General features: G+C 43.0%; 1 protein-coding gene across 1 annotated transcript in view; it reads left to right on the plus strand.

Annotated features, from left to right (window-relative positions):
• The first annotated feature begins 2,298 nt into the window (after positions 1–2,298).
• prickle2b (prickle homolog 2b) overlaps positions 2,299–18,426 on the plus strand; it is a 64,052-nt gene continuing 47,924 nt past the window's right edge. The window contains exons 1-2 of the mRNA XM_062469853.1: positions 2,299–2,475; positions 3,028–3,113. Of these exons, the coding sequence (XP_062325837.1) occupies positions 2,434–2,475; positions 3,028–3,113 (128 nt within the window). The 5' untranslated portion in view covers positions 2,299–2,433. The remainder of the gene's footprint in view (positions 2,476–3,027; positions 3,114–18,426) is intronic.

Below are 18,426 nucleotides of genomic sequence, written 5' to 3' on the forward strand. Positions count from 1 at the left end.
GTAACAGTGTGACATATATTTAGTGTTGAGTAATGTGCACTAAGCACTGTAGGAGGGTCTGCATGAGATCTCTGGCTGTACAGGACTTATAAGGTGAGTAATGTTTGGCCTCATATTTGTCACATTTGTAGTTTTAGAGTCTGACTCTTTCGACTAAAGTTCCAGTCTCTCTGTTTCACAAGTATTATCCCAACATCCCCGAAATTGTCAGGGCATTACGGTGAACACGGTAGTTGGTTCTCACACACGGTTTCAGACCTTCCCACAGCAGATTAGAGCAGTGACCTCAGTCCTTCCAGCACCTGAGGCTGGACCATGTCCATTCCCATCACTTCCAACCTTCAAATCTATCTCTACATTAAAAAAAAACACTGTGGTAAAAAGTGTAACATTGGCTATGTGAGCACAATGAGCTGTATTTACACAAATAAAAGTATATCCTATTTGATTAAATTAGTGCATGTCTAATATAAAGATGTTTTCCTTTTGACGCTACTTCTACCCACGTGGATGTCCCCTCATTAATATGACATACTGTAAGTTTTAGATTTATTCCTGATCAGATCCAGGAGCCAGATAGATCCCACAGCCCGTAATATTCCCTGGGGACTTTCATGATAGCTTTGAACGTAGAGTTGATGCTTAGCTTCTTGCTGTCTGTAGTTGTAGTATACCCACACAAACAATATAAACCTTTCGATGTGTATGTGTCTGTGTGCATGTGCGAGCTTCAGTGTGTGTGTGTCTGTGAGGGAGATAACAAAGGTTGGGTCAAATGTCCCATCTTTATATAAATGCCCTGTAACTTCAGTCTTTTTCATTATTTATCTTTATCTTTCTTCTTAATCTTTCATTGTTTCTCTTTCTCACTTCCACCGTTCCTACCTCCAGCTGTCTATCCAGTCTGTCTTCTTCTCTGTGTGAGTATCATACCATGCCAGGGAGGTTTTGCACACTCCTATTAGGAAGTGTCTGAAGGTCACAGATCCACAAAGGACAAAACAAAGATAACCAGACCGTTATGCAGGTCTTGCTGTTCTTGTTCTCCCGCTCATAAAGCAACAATTCACTCTGTGACTGAAACAGTGACACATTTGTAAAAGTGGGATTCTTTAAACAGATGATAAAAATGACATTTTATGTAGAATCAGAAAGTGACTGAATTCATCCAAGACTGAAGAAAACCAAAAGTGAGTTCAGTGAATAGCCTTTGAAAAAGAGTAGCCAAGAGTACACAATACCATGTAGAGTGAAAAGAAGTCATTCTTAACATGGCTCAGTGAAGAGTAGTTCTCCTTAGAGAGGAAAGGCCTTGGGACTCAAAGCACTCTTCAGAGCATTGAGTCTGGCCTGGTACCGGTGCAAAGCTTTTTCTCTGATGATAAATGGTGAGCACTTGTGGAGAGCCAACTGTGCATTAGCTCGCAGGATATTGAAATCCCTCAGCAGGAGACAGAAGTTAGACTCTTTAATGTATAAAAGGGGGTAGAATTAATCATCTGTCTCCGAATCTGATTTAACATTTAGAGTTGCCTGCATGAGAGGAACAATAAAGTGAAGTCAGTGTACACAGTTTGTGTTTGAGAATGGGGGTGTTAGGCTCTGGTAAGCCTATAGGTTACTATAGTTACTGCCTGGTGTGTTGTATGCTGAATTGGTGTGAGAACATGTACACAGCAGGAATCTATTAGGAAATTGACTTTTTCCTTATTTTTTGGAATTTAATGTTTTTTGTAGGAATCTAATGTGAGGGTAACATTTATTAAAATATTAAAAAAACGCCCCCAATTCTTAGCTAAACTCCCGCTTTCCCCCCTTGAGTTTGATTGACAGTGGTTTCACAAAATAAGCCAAGGATAAAAGTTCACCCTGCCAAAGGCCGGAACAGGATTGCTGGGACATAGTTGGCTGGGAACTAGCGGGTGCTCCAAAATTTGAAATTGACATTTCATTAGCACTGAGCCATCTGTGTTGGTAACTAACTTTCAGAGGGCCTACACCATGTTTATAGGGAACAAAACGAGATTTTGTTTTACTGAAAATATCTTACCTACCTTTAAATGCTATGGTCTCTTGTCAAACCACTTGTTTCATACTCAAATAGGCCTATGATAATATTGTGTAATATGATATTATAGTTAAAAGTGGTATTGATCTATTGGATCAACGTGAGAAGTGTGATACTGCCAATATTATGTGTAGCTGTAATACCGTCTGAATTGCGATAGGGTGCAGCTGTCGTTTGATGCACGTTCCTTCATTCATTAGTGAGGCGCTGTAATGGGATAGGACCACGAGCGCTCTCTTTGCTTGAGGAAAGTCGAGCGCTGCTGTTAGGATCTCTTTACCAATGTACGCGGACAGAACCCTCTTCAAGTGACCTTCGTGCGTTTGTTCTCTGTTGTTGCATTACTGTACTGGAACTCGTCTGACATGTTCACTCGTAGTACCAAGAGAAGAGAATCCAGCAGATCGGTGAGTGGTGCAAGTTTTTTTTTTTATATACTTTGTTGGTCTTTAACAATTGCATTGGTTTTTTCTCTCGAATTAATTTGCACTAGAGGTTTTGTTTTAGACCTTGTTTTTAGTCGGTGTCTGCGTTGCACCGCTGCTTCGGGCACTAAGCTACAGTCTGTTACATCTTCTCGGTTAATACAGGGCATGTACCGGTATAATTTAAAAGCTCGTTGAACAACATAGCGCTGGCAGTGTGATATAGAGAGGATTCCATTTGCCACTTAATGTTTATGTCCAATGTTTTGCTGAAGGCAACGCTTATGCTCAATTTAATATTTAACAACTCATTGAAATAGCAACTACTGCCACATATTGACCGTTGACATTAGCCTACTGTTATATTATGCCTATGATCATGATTAATCTATTATTAATCTGTTATGCTTTTTATTCTAAAACCCAGACTACCTTTGATGTATTCATTTGTAGTAGTAAAGTGCCACTCAATTTTGTGACAATTTCTTGTCAAACAGTGTGCAAAACTATCATAATATATGTCTCCTTCACCAGCTGAACCACCTGGATGAGCCAGAGAGAGGCCAGGCCTGTAACACCTGTGGAGACCAGTGTCCCGGCTTCACGCTGCACACATGGAGGTACCCCATAGTCTTCCTCACTTCCTGTCCCCATCACACTCACCTTGGGCATCAAGACTTCCTGGTTCCGCTGGTCCAAAATGTTTGATATCAACATCAAGGTTTAGATGTTGGCTTGATGGTTTGTTGCTTTGTAGCATTATCGAAATCCTCTAGAACACTTGGGGGCATAGCTAAGGCCCACTGTGTGTGTAAGGTACCTAAACCCTCAAACGGCAGGGAGGAGTGCACCTGTGAGTCTGCCTGAAGCCATCGTATGGCTCTGTCAGAAAGCAGTTGAATAGGCTCAGCCATGCGGCCTGAAGTTTGGGAAAGCCTTGTCCAGGTTCTGCGTGTCCTAAGATAACAGTTTACATTGTGAGAGCCATTTATGCGTCAGGAAAGATTTAGGCAGTCACTCCACACTCTCTCACTTTCAGTTTGTCTTGAATAAATAGACAAATTATAGAGTTGTCTGTACTGTGATATACAGTGCACAGGAGTGCTGTTGTACTGCTCTGTGCTTGTCTTTCTCTCAGGTTATATATTAAATTGAGCATATGGTTTCTATTTATGTTACAAAAGGTTAGGCTCTAGTGTGTGAGAACACGTTCCTGCAAGATATACAGTACTTCATCCTCCGTAACATATCAGAAATCTACCACTCGTTATGAGTCCGGATCCTCAGCATATTGTCTTTGCACTCATTTTGTGATTCTGGTCTATTTCAATAAATATAGCTCTGAAATTTGTGATTTTTAATGTTCTTTAACTTATTATTATTTAAAAAAATTATGTTTTTGGAATCACTCACTTTTTGTGAGGAAAACACTGGAGCTCTCTGCTGAATGTCAACAATTTGAGCAGACCCAATAAAGGCCAAGCGAGTTTGTCTGTAGAGACATCTACAATAAAAGGGGGCAGGGCCTGAAAGCCAGGGATCTCCAGGCTTCTACCACTGTTAACTATTACGGGGCAACAGCCAACTTAGGAATGTGCCTTTAATTGTCTTTGCAGTGCAACAATAAAAAGTCAACCTTTTGCCGACAAACTAACCGAAGGGCTTTTTTACAGACTTGGATACCACTGCTCTGTGTGGAGAGCCAGGGGCACTTTATGGCTGCAAATATCTCTAAACGTCATTGTTCATGGAGAGAGCACTTTTAAACTCCCCAAACTCCCTCTTTTTACGAATGTCTCTCAGCCAGAAAAGCATGTTTTCATGCCGATTGATGCAGATAGGGTTATTAGGTTGTTTTATTTGGAATGTAAACTTTAGCTGACCCTTCTGTTGGAGATTAGAGAGATATAGAGGGCATTATTGGATATCAACTGCACCATTTATCGTTAGAAAATGGCAGTTACTAAAAGTCAACACTGTGTGTTGGTCTGTGTCTGAGTGTGTGTGGGCTAGATGTTTGAAATATCTATGTTCATGTTTAGCTTGTTTGTTGTCACAAGGAAACCAATTCTGGTCTAAATTATTTTCTCTGTATCAGGTGAAAATCTATTAAATCAGTTCCAGTTTTAAGCTAAAGTCAGACATGTAGTTCATTCAAGCTGCACAGCCCTTTACCGACATGCACTGTTTCAGCCTGGAGTGATGCCAACAAGAGTACTGGGGTGAACTCTCACAAAATAAATAAATTACAGCCAAAGGCACTGGCCTAAGCACAGAGACCCATATCCCCTACCATTCCCTACACTTTTAACATCTGTATGTCTTGGAATTCACTGAAATATTCATGTTTGTTTCTAAATATTCACGATGCAGGAGATACAGTACGAGGAATTGGCGAGGGGGGCAGCTTTTTCTTCTTGTCCTCTTCTGCCACGCTTCTATAGAAAGAGGCTTCCGCCACGCCGGTGTCCTGGGGCTTCATGGCTGTTGTTACACAGGGGCTTCACTGTGTGTGCTGGCTGCTCTCCTCCAGGTCCAACAGAGGCCTCAGTCAAGTACCACTCAGCTGTATCCATCAGGCCATAAGTTTATTTACATTTAGTCATTTAACAGACGGTCTTATCCAGAGTGATTTACAGCTTATATTCCACATACTGTACAGCACTGTGGCAGAATGTGCTCCTTTGCATCAAATTAGAATGATACATGTGTATATATATATATATTCTACATATATATTTGGATGGAGTTTTACTCTTATATGGAGCGGATATTAAAATAGTCGGACAATGTTAGTTTATAATGAACTGACTGGGGAAAGTCCTTAAGCGTCCAGTCCTTGGAAGGTATGGCTAACGTGTCTCCAGACAGTCGTGTGTGTCAGAGAGCCTGAGTAACTGGAAACTGAGTTGCCTGCTTTTGGGCAGGTTAGGGATAGAGGAAGACAACAGGAGTGGATTTAGCTTTCACAACGCACTCACTTGAATTATTAATGCTTGCCGTTGGCTTGATTGATTTTCTTTGTGCTAATGAGACTCATTACCGAGCTTATTAACATGAGCTGTGTGTAAGAGCACGATATCTGATCAGCCTGATCGTGTGACCCACTTACTATATCCAGCTACCTTTACCAACTCACCTTCCAACAAATGCCGCCAAGAGATGGTTTGCATGCAGCTGTCAATGCTAATGATGGTTAAATGGTCCTACTTGTTAATGTGGGGGCAAGTTGCAGATGAATTTGACTGTGTTGAGGTTTTATTCTTGAAGGTATTCTAATTTGCACTTGCTTAATTTCTTCCTGGGTGAGGAAGGTTATTGGTGCTATTCGTGGTGCAGCCTGGGTCTGTACAAAGCCTGCTGTTGTATTCACCAGGATTTAAGATGAAACCCAAGTTGGGTAAAAGCCATAGAGAGAGGGAAGAGGATAGGAGGGGAACAGGGCAGAAGAGGAGGGGGTTGCAGAGGGAGGGGGTGTGTTGGTTCGAGTTGAGTTTTAACCTGCTCTTATGAAGCAACCCTCTGACGTCTGTCCTCACAGTAACCTGATCTGATCTGCATAACACAGACGGGCCCTGCTATTCAGCATGTTAACAAGCCGCCCAGTCAAATAAAACTGTCAGGGTGGCTAGGCATATGAATGGCCCTCCAGAAAGCCTCCTTCTGAGCTGAGCTCTGAAGAGGCCTCTGCGCTCTGTGATTGAGGGGCTGGGGGAGAGGGAGACAGAGAGCCTGGTAGCCATGACACACAATAGGCCCAGTAGATTTACTACTGTGCCTCCTGTCTGTGTTGGTGTGGAGATCTGTATTGGCATGGAGATGCCAACCTTGAGTGCAAGCTGTGGAGAGCTTTACTGGTAATGGGACTACATCACTATCTCCTCCACTCTCCTCCCAGTGCCCCCTTTGAAGTGAAAAGCAGCAACATCTGTGCCACATGGCAACACTTATTTGGGTTAGGAGGCAAATTAGATGTTGTTGGGCATTTTTATCGCATAAATGGAATGTTGTCTCTGTCGTGTGAGGGGGATGCAATCTTTAGAAGCAGTGTTTTGGCAAGATCTATGAATTTTTTGATAAATGCCCGATGAACAGTTATAACACAAACCCAGTGAACTATCCCACCTTGATATAAATCAGTTTGACCTTTGAGATCATCTGACATGTTTTGGGAGCATGCCCTCTTTCATTTTCATCATCTGGCCCTCTCTCCCTCCCTCTCTCTTTCTCATTTTTAACCTCTCTCTGTCCCCCCATCTTCCCCCTCTCTTTTTCTCCAGAGTCTTCTGTGGACAGAAGGGTGAATTTCTCATTGGCAGTGGATATATTTTTGTAATCATAGATTAGGGATGGTGATCAGGGAAGCATTTATGGGGGGCTTGTGTATGCAGCCTGCGGGGACCCCGGGGGTCCAGGGGACTCCTGGTGAATTCCAATGTGGTGAAACATTATAAGTCACAGGGAGCATGTCAGCTGACTCTCTCTGACCTCCATGATGCACAGAGGTCATGATGGAATGACAATGGTTGAATGGAAATGGCCTCTTTGCTTGCTCCTTTGTTGTTCAGCTGCTTGCAATTCATACGGCATTGTGGTAAGAAGGCAGGCTTTTGAGAAATCCACTCTGTCTTGATTCATATTGTGTCCCTTAAAACATGTCGACTTTAGTTTTCATTGAAAAATAACCATGTAAACAGCCGATATAGCAGCCTTTCTTCGATAACTTTAGTTCATTGTTACTTATTTTACAACGCTTCTGAGATGCCCTGCTCCAGTCTGATCCTGATAACAGTGTATCATGCTGAGTTGTTTTATGAGCTGTGTGTTTGTACACTGTATCAGGAAAGGAAATGAGCTCTAACACCTGGATCCCACCCAGCTTGTCATTACCCTGGTATGAAACCTCTGTAGCAGATGCTTAACAGTGCTCGAGGAGATGAAATATCTGTGTGTGTGTGGGATTGTATGTGCATGCGTGCATGTACACCTGTACGTGTGTGGTCTTTCAAGCTAATGTTTAAATGAGTAGCGGATGTGAGCAGGGAAGATGTCTACAAGGTGCTAACGGCTTACCGTCATTGCCAAGTTACATGAAGGTGGTCTAGTTTGGCGTCCATGTTAAAAGGAGTGAAACCGTTAAGGCCACTATATCATAGTCCTGACAGTGTAACAGTACAGGTCCTCAGTATTCTCATTAGGATAAGACTGTATATCTGACTGTCTGCTTAACTTAGTGGGTGTTCTGTGGGTAAGGTGTTGGCTGCCAAAAAGCCACATGATAAGGAGGTGAGGAGGGAAATATGGAAGAGACTCCCCAGTGATCAGCTGCCAGGTCGCATGTTCTCTTCACTGTCCAGAGGGCAATGATGTTGACTGCACCCTCAGTATGACCGTGACTCGAGATGTGAGAAAATGTTGTCCATGCTGGTTTCAGATGGTGCTCTGCAGGTGGAAAATGTACTCTTTGTATTTGTCCTTAAGATCCAAAGCCTTTTTTCTCAGCTCCCTGTAGGAATGGTGAAACACACCAGAATGACCACAAGGAGGCAAACACACCTCATACAGTGGACCAGAGAGCACTCATTACACAAACACCTCAGTTAGAACACTTAGTACAGTTCTGGCTTTTATGAAGCTCCAAATGAAAACGCATAGGAATTAACGAGAGGGTACTATTTCTGGGGAAATTGTGAGGTGTGCTTGCGTCCGTTGCAGCAGGGCATTTATATTTATTACTGTATCACCTCCATACCTATTGTTAAAACTAATATCAAACATCCAAACATTTGAAGAAAGACACATTTTCATGGGTGGTAGACTACATTTAAAGGAACTGTTGCGACCAAAACCATTGATTCACAATGCGATTGATCATTAGAAAGGGTGGGGGATGGTATTTCAACCAACTTGAAAGATGCTTTCACGGTTTACCAGCTCCCAGAAAAATAAAGCTTCCACAATACAATACCCGAGATTGGACTATTTATAATTTTTAGTCCGTAGATGTACCGTGAACAAAACGTATTCTAAATTACCTGTCAGGCTAGTTGTAGTAGATAGCCCGCCTACTTGATTTATCAAACGCTGATGAAGTATTAGCGAACTGTTTAGTAGCTAGTAGCCTAAGTGTGGCTACTAGCTGGTAGCTACATCTGGTGCTTTGAAGAACTGCATGTAAGCTATTAAAGAGCACATCAAAGAATGCGTAATGTACCATTTTGCTCACCTGAAGAAGCCGGCTGTGCTGTATATTGCTCCTAGCTTCAGACCTGACCCCGGACCGGTAAGTAACGTGTATAACTGAGCTAACTAGACTAGCTCTACTGCTGTGTGGGATTGCTAGAGCTAACCAGTAACAAGGGCGAACATACAGGGTATTGATATCACAGCCTGGAAACATAGCTAGCTACATCAGATGTTATCACCCTGGCCTGTGCCTGTGGCGTGTCTGCTGCTGTCTTTTTGTAGTTTTAGCTAGCTAGCTATCTCCCAGAAGTTAGTGAAGAGCTACTTAACTGATGTTCTATTGTAGATAAATGCAGCAGATTTGTGACGTCTGACGTCAGTGACGTTTGTGACTGTGTCTAGCTAGTTAGCTACAGTTAGCTTCACTTTTTGGCACAAAACTTAAATTAAGCATAAACCGATAACCTTCCAGCCTATACAAGCAACGCAATCGTTATCAAGACATCGTTTTGACACCAAGAATGTCTATATAGGATAGTGCAAAACATTGAGGGAGTAGTTAGGGTGGGAAAATAAATAATAAATATATGAGAGAGAATATAGATTGTAGGCCTACCTTGCCAAAGTCAAACACTCTACTCTGATGTGAAGCCTCTGTGTAAGACAGCTGATACTGGAACTGCATGGTCATCCTGAGCCAGTCAGACTGCTGTTATCTGGCTCCGGGGTTTGAGCCAGGCTTGAGACTGGCTTAACGCTGATTCACATCTATACTCCTAGACTGTTATCAAGGTCATCATGAACAGGTGCATAAGCAGTGCAGCGATCGGACAGGAGCAGATAGGCATCAGAAAAGACCTCTGTGTCTCCGAGGCTGCCTGAGAGGCTGCCTGAGATGCAGGCTGAGCCTGAGTATGGTACTGGACCATGAGAGGGATTGTCTCTAGAATGAAACGCATGGCCAATCACTTGACTGTTTACCATCAATATCCTGTTATATCTCCACATAATTAGAGACATTAATTAAGTTGTGGGAGGTTTCAACTGCAGGGAATTAATTTATGATTAAATGTCTGTTTCCCTGTGTGCCACTTTTCACGGTTGGGTGCTGGCCTGGTTTAGCCGGTCAAACCGTGGCTTCTGGTGGGAGTGTGAGAGAAGCTTTTACCATAGGAATGAAGTTCAACAAGAGTTGACGGAAAGAAGGGAGAGAGAGGGAGGTGGAGAAACAGGGATGGATGTAGGGCAAGTGAATCCCATGGCTAAAGAGGTACATGTTCATGTATTTTCCTTCCGAATGAGAGGAGACAGAAATCCCTTGTGTGATGATTTTATGGTTTTGACGGTTTCATTGTAAAGCACATTATTGATTTGAAAAGACAGAAATCCACAGAGCTCTCTCCTCCTTGGTACCACATCTAAACTGTGATTGAAATCCAGAAAAATTCTGACCAACTGGTAAATGAACCATATGACTGGCCAACTTTTGTGGTTCGATAAACTACCCAAAAACGTTTCGATTTTCATCATGTTCTCTGCAATGCTCTTCCATTGAAGTAAATGGAGAACTGTACTCCTATCTTCCACTAGGTTAGTTCTAGCAGGGCTAATTCATCCTGAGTCTCCCCAGTGCTGACTCCTGGCCTAATGGTGGCTTAGCAGCAGCGTCTGCCTTTGAACTGTCAACAGGAACAAAGAGGGGAGTCTCGTAGCCCTGAGCTTCACAGTGACTTAACATTCACCGCCTCCTACATCCTACCATTCCCACCCACCCACACGCGTTAATTCGGCACGCACATTTAATTCACGTCACTTTGCATGTTCCCTCTTTTATACTCCCAACATGCAGGTTGACGCTTGGAATGTTGAGTTATGACAGTAGCTAGGCAGATATTATAGGCTAGGCTTTATTCAACTCAGCCCCACACTTCATTTCCATCCTTCCTTTCCCTATACACAAAGGAACACAAGATTCAAACATCTAACCACCGCCTTCATCCATCCATCCATCCTCTCCTCCCTCTCTCCCTCATCCACAGCCAGCTTTCTTTACTCATCAATCAATCCACTCCTCCTTTGCCCACTCAGCCTCTTACCTCCACTCTCATATATCCAACCCATCCTCCCCTCAACCCGTCCTCCCTTCATCCCCTCACCAATCCCTCCATCTCGATATCCTTCCTTCCTGCCCTCCCCTCTGGTTCAGGGTGCTCAGACAGGCAGGGTATTGCAGTGGGAGGTGAGCTGGAGCTGTACAGCGTTTCAAAGACCCCTTTGATACTGCCCTCCTCCTTCTCCCTCTCTCTTTCCCCTCCCTGGCCACCTGTTCCAATCTGCAAAAGGTAATAAGCCATGTTAACAGTGAATGCATCAGAGCACTGAATAAATGCAGTCTGGTGGATTGGAAGATGCTTTGAGTAGTGTAAGTGTTTTGGAATGTGTTGAAGAATGTATCCCTATTGGTAGGGAGGAAAGAGTACTTTTTAATTTCAGGATTAAATCACACCTCACATGACAAAACTGTAGGTCGATGGTATTGTAAGTTTTAAGGGAAAGATTTAGCGATGTGCTCCATAGTTACCAGCAGAGGTCAGTATTGTGACAGACTGGTTGTTAGAATTTACCACTATATTCATTGCCACCCTTACAGTCAACAAAATGTTATTTTCCAGTGGTAGTATATGTATATTCATTGCCATTTTGACTCTTTTTGTAGTTTCTTGATAAATGTATAAAACCAAAACTACAGTAAATCGGCAAATTTATGGAAGTGAGAAGAGAGATGAGAGAGACACAAGCTTGTCAGGTATGTTTTCCCTTTTAACTGTGATATCACCATTACCTGGCAAGACAAATATATTGATGTCTGTTTACGTCAAAAGACCTTTAGAAACTCCCTCTGGAACCAGGGGCCATTAGTTAAACCACTAAAGACCATCTTGATGACACTGCAGTGTTAATGTACCCGATTAGTTATTGATTTAATTTTCTGATTACTGGTTTTAAGTGGCATGTTAAGCTGAGAGAATTGACTTGCCTCTCAAAAGATGATTGAACGGACACATCTTTTATTGAGTCAAGCCTGTGCTACAGCGAGACTTGTTCTTCTAGAATCTACATTTTGAAAGTTGCCATTGATTAATTAGCAACTATTGGGTTTGAATGCCTACTCCATTGTGATGTGATTGTGTCTGTCTATGTGCGGTGGTTGATTACTAATGTAGCAGGGGTGCACTCTCTCTTCTCTGCAACGCAGGCTCTGTGTTTAACCGTCATCTGAGGAGTGGGCGACATGTTATTTTAGTCTAGCTCACATCCACTCCTTAGATGAGTCAAAGCACACAGCTGAATCCATCAGGCTGCGTTAGCCGTGATGCTGTTACACGTCTACGCTTTCAGTTGCACAGAGACAACCTATTTTTGCCTTGTCATCCTTCAACCTTTCAAGTTCATCTTGCTTTGTGTTCTAAAGCTGTTGTCTCATGATGACCTAGTTGTGTGGGTGTGTGTGCGTGCAGCCAGAAGCTGCCCAAGAGTTCTGTACTGTATTTCATGGATGAAAGAATGTGTTGGCTGCCCTTTAGGGCTCGGCTGCCTATCAATCCATCTGAATGCAGAGGGCAGGAAGTGGGCTCCAATAGGAGCACTGAGGCACTGCCCACTTCCTGCGATCAAAGATGGAGCACAGCATGGCACCTAGAAACCATAATATATCCACAATCAGGCCAGCGCACAATATTATTTTACAGTACCTGCAATGTTTAGTGCAATTATTTTGGGTTTTATGGGATGTGTGTGTGTACTGTGTGTGTGTACTGTGTGTGTGTACTCTGTGTGTGTGTACTGTGTGTTTGTGTTAGTAAGTCATAAAAGGAAAGAGAAAAAGGAAGAGAGTTAGCAAAAGTTTCAGGAGTTTTTCCGAAGTAAACCCCAGCTGTGGTTCTTTTAAAGGCTCCCCAATATCAGGCTTAATCCATCACTCATATTAAACATTCCAATCTTTAGAGAAACTTGTTCACAAGATAACTTCTGCAGCATTTAAATAAGATTATTTAAATGCTCAACAATGTGCTCAACACCCCCCCACCTCTCTCTCTTTCTCTCTTTCTCTATCCTTTATTGCGTGTTCTGTGTCTATCCTACGTTTTCTGTAACTCTCTCTCTCTCAAACAACACATACACACAAACTCGTCTTTGCAAGTCTATTTGTGTAATTTGACAGGTTGCCAAGGCGATGGCTCTGACCAGTCTGCTGGTGCCTTGACAACAGGCCAGGCTAACAGAACTATTATCAGGGTGACAATGGTCAGAGAGCAAACAGGAAGGATGGATTGAACTCTACCAGATTGAGGTGATTTAAGGCACACAGGCTGAGATGGAGGGAAAGAATAGCAGTAATGTTGTTCATTGACTTGGCTCCAGGCTCCAGAGGCTTGTTTTGGCCCCAAAGTTAGTAAGAAAATGTTCAATGTTGTTGTGCCAATTCTTGTACAACAAGTTGTGAACAGTGCCGGCTGACTACTAGGTCATAGTTTTGCAGGTCCCATCAGCGGCAGCACCAGTACACGCTTCAATACTGACATGGTTATCTGTAAACGGTAGTTGGTTGACATATTACAAGTCTTGGCCTTTTCTGGCTTTGTTTGAAAAGACATGGATATTTGTGTTTGAGGTCATAAGCGCATTGCAATTTACAAAGATGTTTTCCTTTCAATTGGTTGACGTCAGTGCGCCCTTGTTAACATGAAAGATATGTTGAACTCTGAGAATCAAAACCAGACCCTGTGTTATCAGTGTATGATACCCTGGTATTTATGTAAATGCACATCCTGCATTTGGTCTGTGGTTTCCATTTCCATAGACTGCATGAACTTCCATTTTCAAAAGGTTTGGGAGCTTGTGTCTCGTGAAATAAGAGAACTTTGTAACTCATGAGTAGGCCTGCTTTCATTTTAAGGCCATCAAAATATTTATTTTTCAACCTGATACCCTTGTAATTTGAGTATTGAAAGTACTGATATCACTTATTTTCAAAGATGAAAGTATTTAAATTAGCTTTGACTATTTTAGACAACCAACACTAAGTCTCCATCTGCCTAATGCATCATAGGTTTGCACTGTTAGGTTAGTAGTGACAGGAGAAATATGGTTAGTGTGAATGTTGTCAAAAACACAACTGGTGACTGGGATCTCACTTGGTAATGACACAAAAATACATTTCAATCAGGAGAGACCTGGTATGAGTAAAGTGATGTTTGTTACAGAATGATAATTGTACTACAATGTTTGGAGCTTAGACCCCATGGGGAATAATAGATCAGAGGGCGCCTGAAAAACACTGTTAGAACAGTGTCATCCCTCTCAAATTTGCACTTTTGTGATGTGATGTCTTCAATGTGACGTAACAATTTCCACGCATTTGGCAGTTTCATAGAAAACCAACAATCTGACAACTGTCAGTTTGGCTCCGTGTCGCTAACATCTCTGTAGAGACTTGCACTGTGGGGATTTTGCTGGCTTGGCCATGTTGATGTACAGACATAATGAGGGGGATAACATTATTTAAGTGACAGCTTGTGTATAAAACCTATACTAGGAAACAGAACAGCACTGATCCATGGAATCAGAAGGCTGTTGTGTTCGTGTCAGAGGTCAGCTTTTAACTGACAAATCCCCTTTTTTCTCCAAGTAATCCTTTGCTCAGGGGTTTCCCCACGTCGATTTCCACAAAAGCCATCTTAGACCAAGCTGAACCCTGATCTCTTCATTAGGCCATATTCCCTTTATGATCCAGATCATTATTCCTGCCTGTTGGAACTGGCCTAGCTTGCTTATGCTGCAGGTCACCAGTCAGTGGTACAGTTTCCTGGACATTCCTTCATAGTGAGGCTAGCCTGGTCTCAGTTAAACCCTTCTGTTAAAATAAGACAGACTACCATAACATAGGAAACTAAGCACACACACACATAGGAGCACACATCTCCACAGGCTAAAGTGCTTATTCAACGCCAACATCAAAGTCTCAAATATTTATCAGTCGAGTTTGGGGTCTAATTTGTTTCTCGTTTGATTTTAATGAGAGCCGGCCTGATCTTGGCGTACTTGTTTATTTATTTCTAGGCTCTTCCTTGTCATCAAGCTCCTTCAATGTCTTTGACGACTAAACCAAATGGAAATATAATGAATTCTGCATTTAAGTTTTGGTGGGGGAATGTAAACTAGTTTGATAAAGAGAGTGATGCGTACGGCACTGGACTTTAAGGATAGTTGGATGATCTACAGTATGGATAATCCTGCATCATGTCCTGTTGGGGAACATCGCTCATTAACAGTGCCTTAGCCTTGGCAGGCCCCGGCAGGGAGTTTATGGTGCATTTCACTGCACAGCTGCTTTGGATCTGCTGCCATGTTTGTTTGCTTGTCCCCTAATGTGTTTTCCTAGCGAGGGAGTTTTCATCTTCTCCCCCAGTCAGCTGAGGGGGGGGGGGGGGTACTGGTCCCTCATACGGACCAGTACCCCCCCCCCCCCCCTCCTCCTCCACCACCTCCTCCTCCTCCTCCACCACCACCAGTATGATCCAGGTCAGGTTTTGTCTCTTGACTGCAGGGACATTATGGACAGCTAATATCATTCATATCATATAGTATTTGCATTGTTGTTAAAATTGTCCTTAGGAGATTTAAGTGACCATGGTCACTAGGAGTTTGCAAAGACAGGGTCATGTCCTTGACTTGATCTAATGAAAGTGACGCAGTATGGTGTGATGTGAATGTAAGGGTAAGTGTTCTGGTTTGTTGGGAAGGCGGTGAGTGCGTTGTATATGATCATGTGTTCAATGTATTTAATGTTCTATGCTAGGCACAAAGTGAGATCAAATGTCAGCTCGTTGTCCCCTTCACAGGTGTGGTTCAGTGATGTGTGAGGGAGCAGGTGCTAGATGCCTAATCCCCCTCATCCTGTAAAAGAGGAAACACGCGTGTTTGTGTGTGTTTATGAAAGGTATAGCATGCACACGTGCCGACTCGTGCCATCCAGTGTACGAGTCAAGTTTGATAGCTTGACACTCGATCCAAAGTGACTCTCTCTCAGGTGGCGTCTGGTGATATCCTCTCCTATGGTCCTGTCCTCTGGTCCTTTTCCTCTGGTCCTGTCCATTGTAGTATGATGGATGGCTGAAGGAGCCCCAGACTGCAGCCCAGGGGGAGGACGTGTCTCTGTTGTTTGTAAGCTGCTCTGTGTCTTGACAAGCACACTGACCCTCCCAGTCTCTCCATCCTGACCTCTTATTATCAAATCTGACAGAAATCCATCTCAATCAGCTGATGGCCGAGACTGATCCACACAAACACATGCACAGAGTCAACATCCTTCAACCCATGCCCCCTCTCTCTCTCTCTCTCTCTCTCTCTCTCTCTCTCTCTCTCTCTCTCTCTCTCTCTCTCTCTCTCTCTCTCTCTCTCTCTCTCTCTCTCTCTCTCTCTCTCTCTCTCTCTCTCTCTCTCTCTCTCTCTCTCTCTCTCTCTCTCTCTCTCATGCTCTCGCTCTCGCTCTATCTCATGCTCTCTCTCTCTCTCTCTCTCTCTCTCTCTCTCTCTCTCTATCTCATGCTCTCGCTCTATCTCATGCTCTCTCTCTCTCTCTCTCTGTCTCTCTCTCTCTGTCTCTCTCTCTCTGTCTCTCTCTCTCTGTCTCTCTCTCTCTCTCTCTCTGTCTCATGCTCTCGCTCTATCTCATGCTCTCTCTCTCTCTCTCTCTGTCTCTCTCTCTCTGTCTCTCTCTCTCTGTCTCTCTCTCTCTCTCTCTCTGTCTCTCATGCTCTCTCTCTCATGCTCTCTCTCTCTCTCTCTCTCTCTCTCTGTCTCTAGGTAGTAGTTGTGCATGCTCTGAATAGAAGCCGCTGCAGCAGACTGAAGGAAGCTTCTTGCTGAGTACAACCTCTACCTTCTGCCCTGTTTGAATTGTAAATGCTCAAACTCAGGCAAGCTGCTCACCTTTACAATGAATTATGAATTATTATTGAGTACAAGGGGAATGTTTGATGTGAGGAAAGGCAAGCAGACCGGAATGACAAACTCAGGTGTTGTTGTCATTGTGTCTACTGAGACAATATCTTAAGGATCAATGTTAGTCAATCAAAAGATTTGTGTGTCTGTGTGTCAAACTCACTGGATTAGCTGCAGGGGAAAGCCGTGCATATATTAGCCCAGTGGAGTTGAGTGGAGAGTGATCAGGCCTTGTGGCCAAGCACAATAAAGACCTCTTCCACTGCCAAACAGACCACAGCAGACCGCAGGACAGGCAAGCTCATCATGGACACACACACACACACACTCTGTCATCTGATCTGGGCCTGTTTAGCCAGTAGGTTACCTGGGAGGAAATGGAAGGTTCCAATAAAAAAAACTACAGACATGCACCCACATTCAGAAATACTCATTCTGATTCTCATACTCATAAATAATGCATCATAATAGTAATATGCATGGGTTTCTCAGGGGTACCGATTGGCAGGAAAGTGAGAATAAATGGTTTAAAGCTGTTACTGATTAACAGCATGGTCGTGTGAGGGTGTGCTTGGCTAAGACCTTATGGGGCTTAGGAGCCTCATCTGTCTGAAAAAGGCTTATGAGCTGGCTAACAAACTACCAAGTATGCTTTTATTCCATTATACTTATTTAAAAGAAATCTAGTTTTTTAATTATGACAAACCCATATAAGGGTTTACACACAGTCATACTACATTGTATAGATTTATCCTGATAGTATTCATCTCCCGACCAAATAAAATATCTTGCCGTGGTGGTATCAATATTCCATCATCTTATGGTTCATTTATCTCTGCCTGTTTGCTCTGAATTCAGTGGAAGTGTTTGATAGCTGTGTGCTCAGCTCCCTGGCAGGGCTGGCTCTCTGGAGTTCCTTCTCTGGCCAGCCCCGGATCCACTGCATGAGACACGATCTGTGTCAGGGTGAAATTAGCCGTCTATTTTCAGATACCCCAGTGTTTTCCCCTTTGCACACTTCTCGTCTGAAATGTGTTTTTCTTCTCTTATTTCCCCTTCCACCGTCCCAGAAGTGTTAATACTCTCCAGTTGAGCGAGGGCCAAATACTGTATTTGTAATCTCCATCAAAAGCTGCAAATAGAATTATTTTCTGAAATCGCTGTGTGTGATTAACAAGGATTTGGTTTCAAAATGAGAGGTTTTACAGTTGTAGAGATCAGAATTGGCAGTCGGCAATGGTTTCATATTATATGTAACAGCATTATTTTTGCTGGTAATTTGTTAGCAAACCAAGTCATGGGTATTGGAGGAAAAAGTTCTGATAATTAGGGATCTTATGACATAAGAATCCATGATGAGGGTGTTAAATAAAGGAGTGTTCAGACAGCAGGTCTCCCGGTGTCTGTCGCTCTTCAGATGGTGCCACATCCAGAAACACACACACCCAACACACACACACTCTCTTGTAGTTCAATAATGCATGAGTGATTTTCTGATTGTTTGGCTGGAGTGGGGTTGTGTTAACTAAAACTGGATTGTGACAGAGTTTTCTCTAATCCTTTGTCTGCCATCTGTTGTTTGACCTACTCCTGATCAACAGAAAGTAGACGAACCAGCAATGAGTGTGTGTGTGTGTGTGTGTGTTTGATTGTCAGTCACTGGACTCAGACTAAGGGTGAGGTGTCATTAGTAAGCCCCTGTGCAGGTCTTGTTTTGGGTTAATAGGGTCAAGCGCTAGTCAA

This window comes from Osmerus eperlanus, chromosome 1 (assembly GCF_963692335.1).
Source record: "Osmerus eperlanus chromosome 1, fOsmEpe2.1, whole genome shotgun sequence".
Lineage (NCBI taxonomy): Eukaryota > Metazoa > Chordata > Actinopteri > Osmeriformes > Osmeridae > Osmerus > Osmerus eperlanus.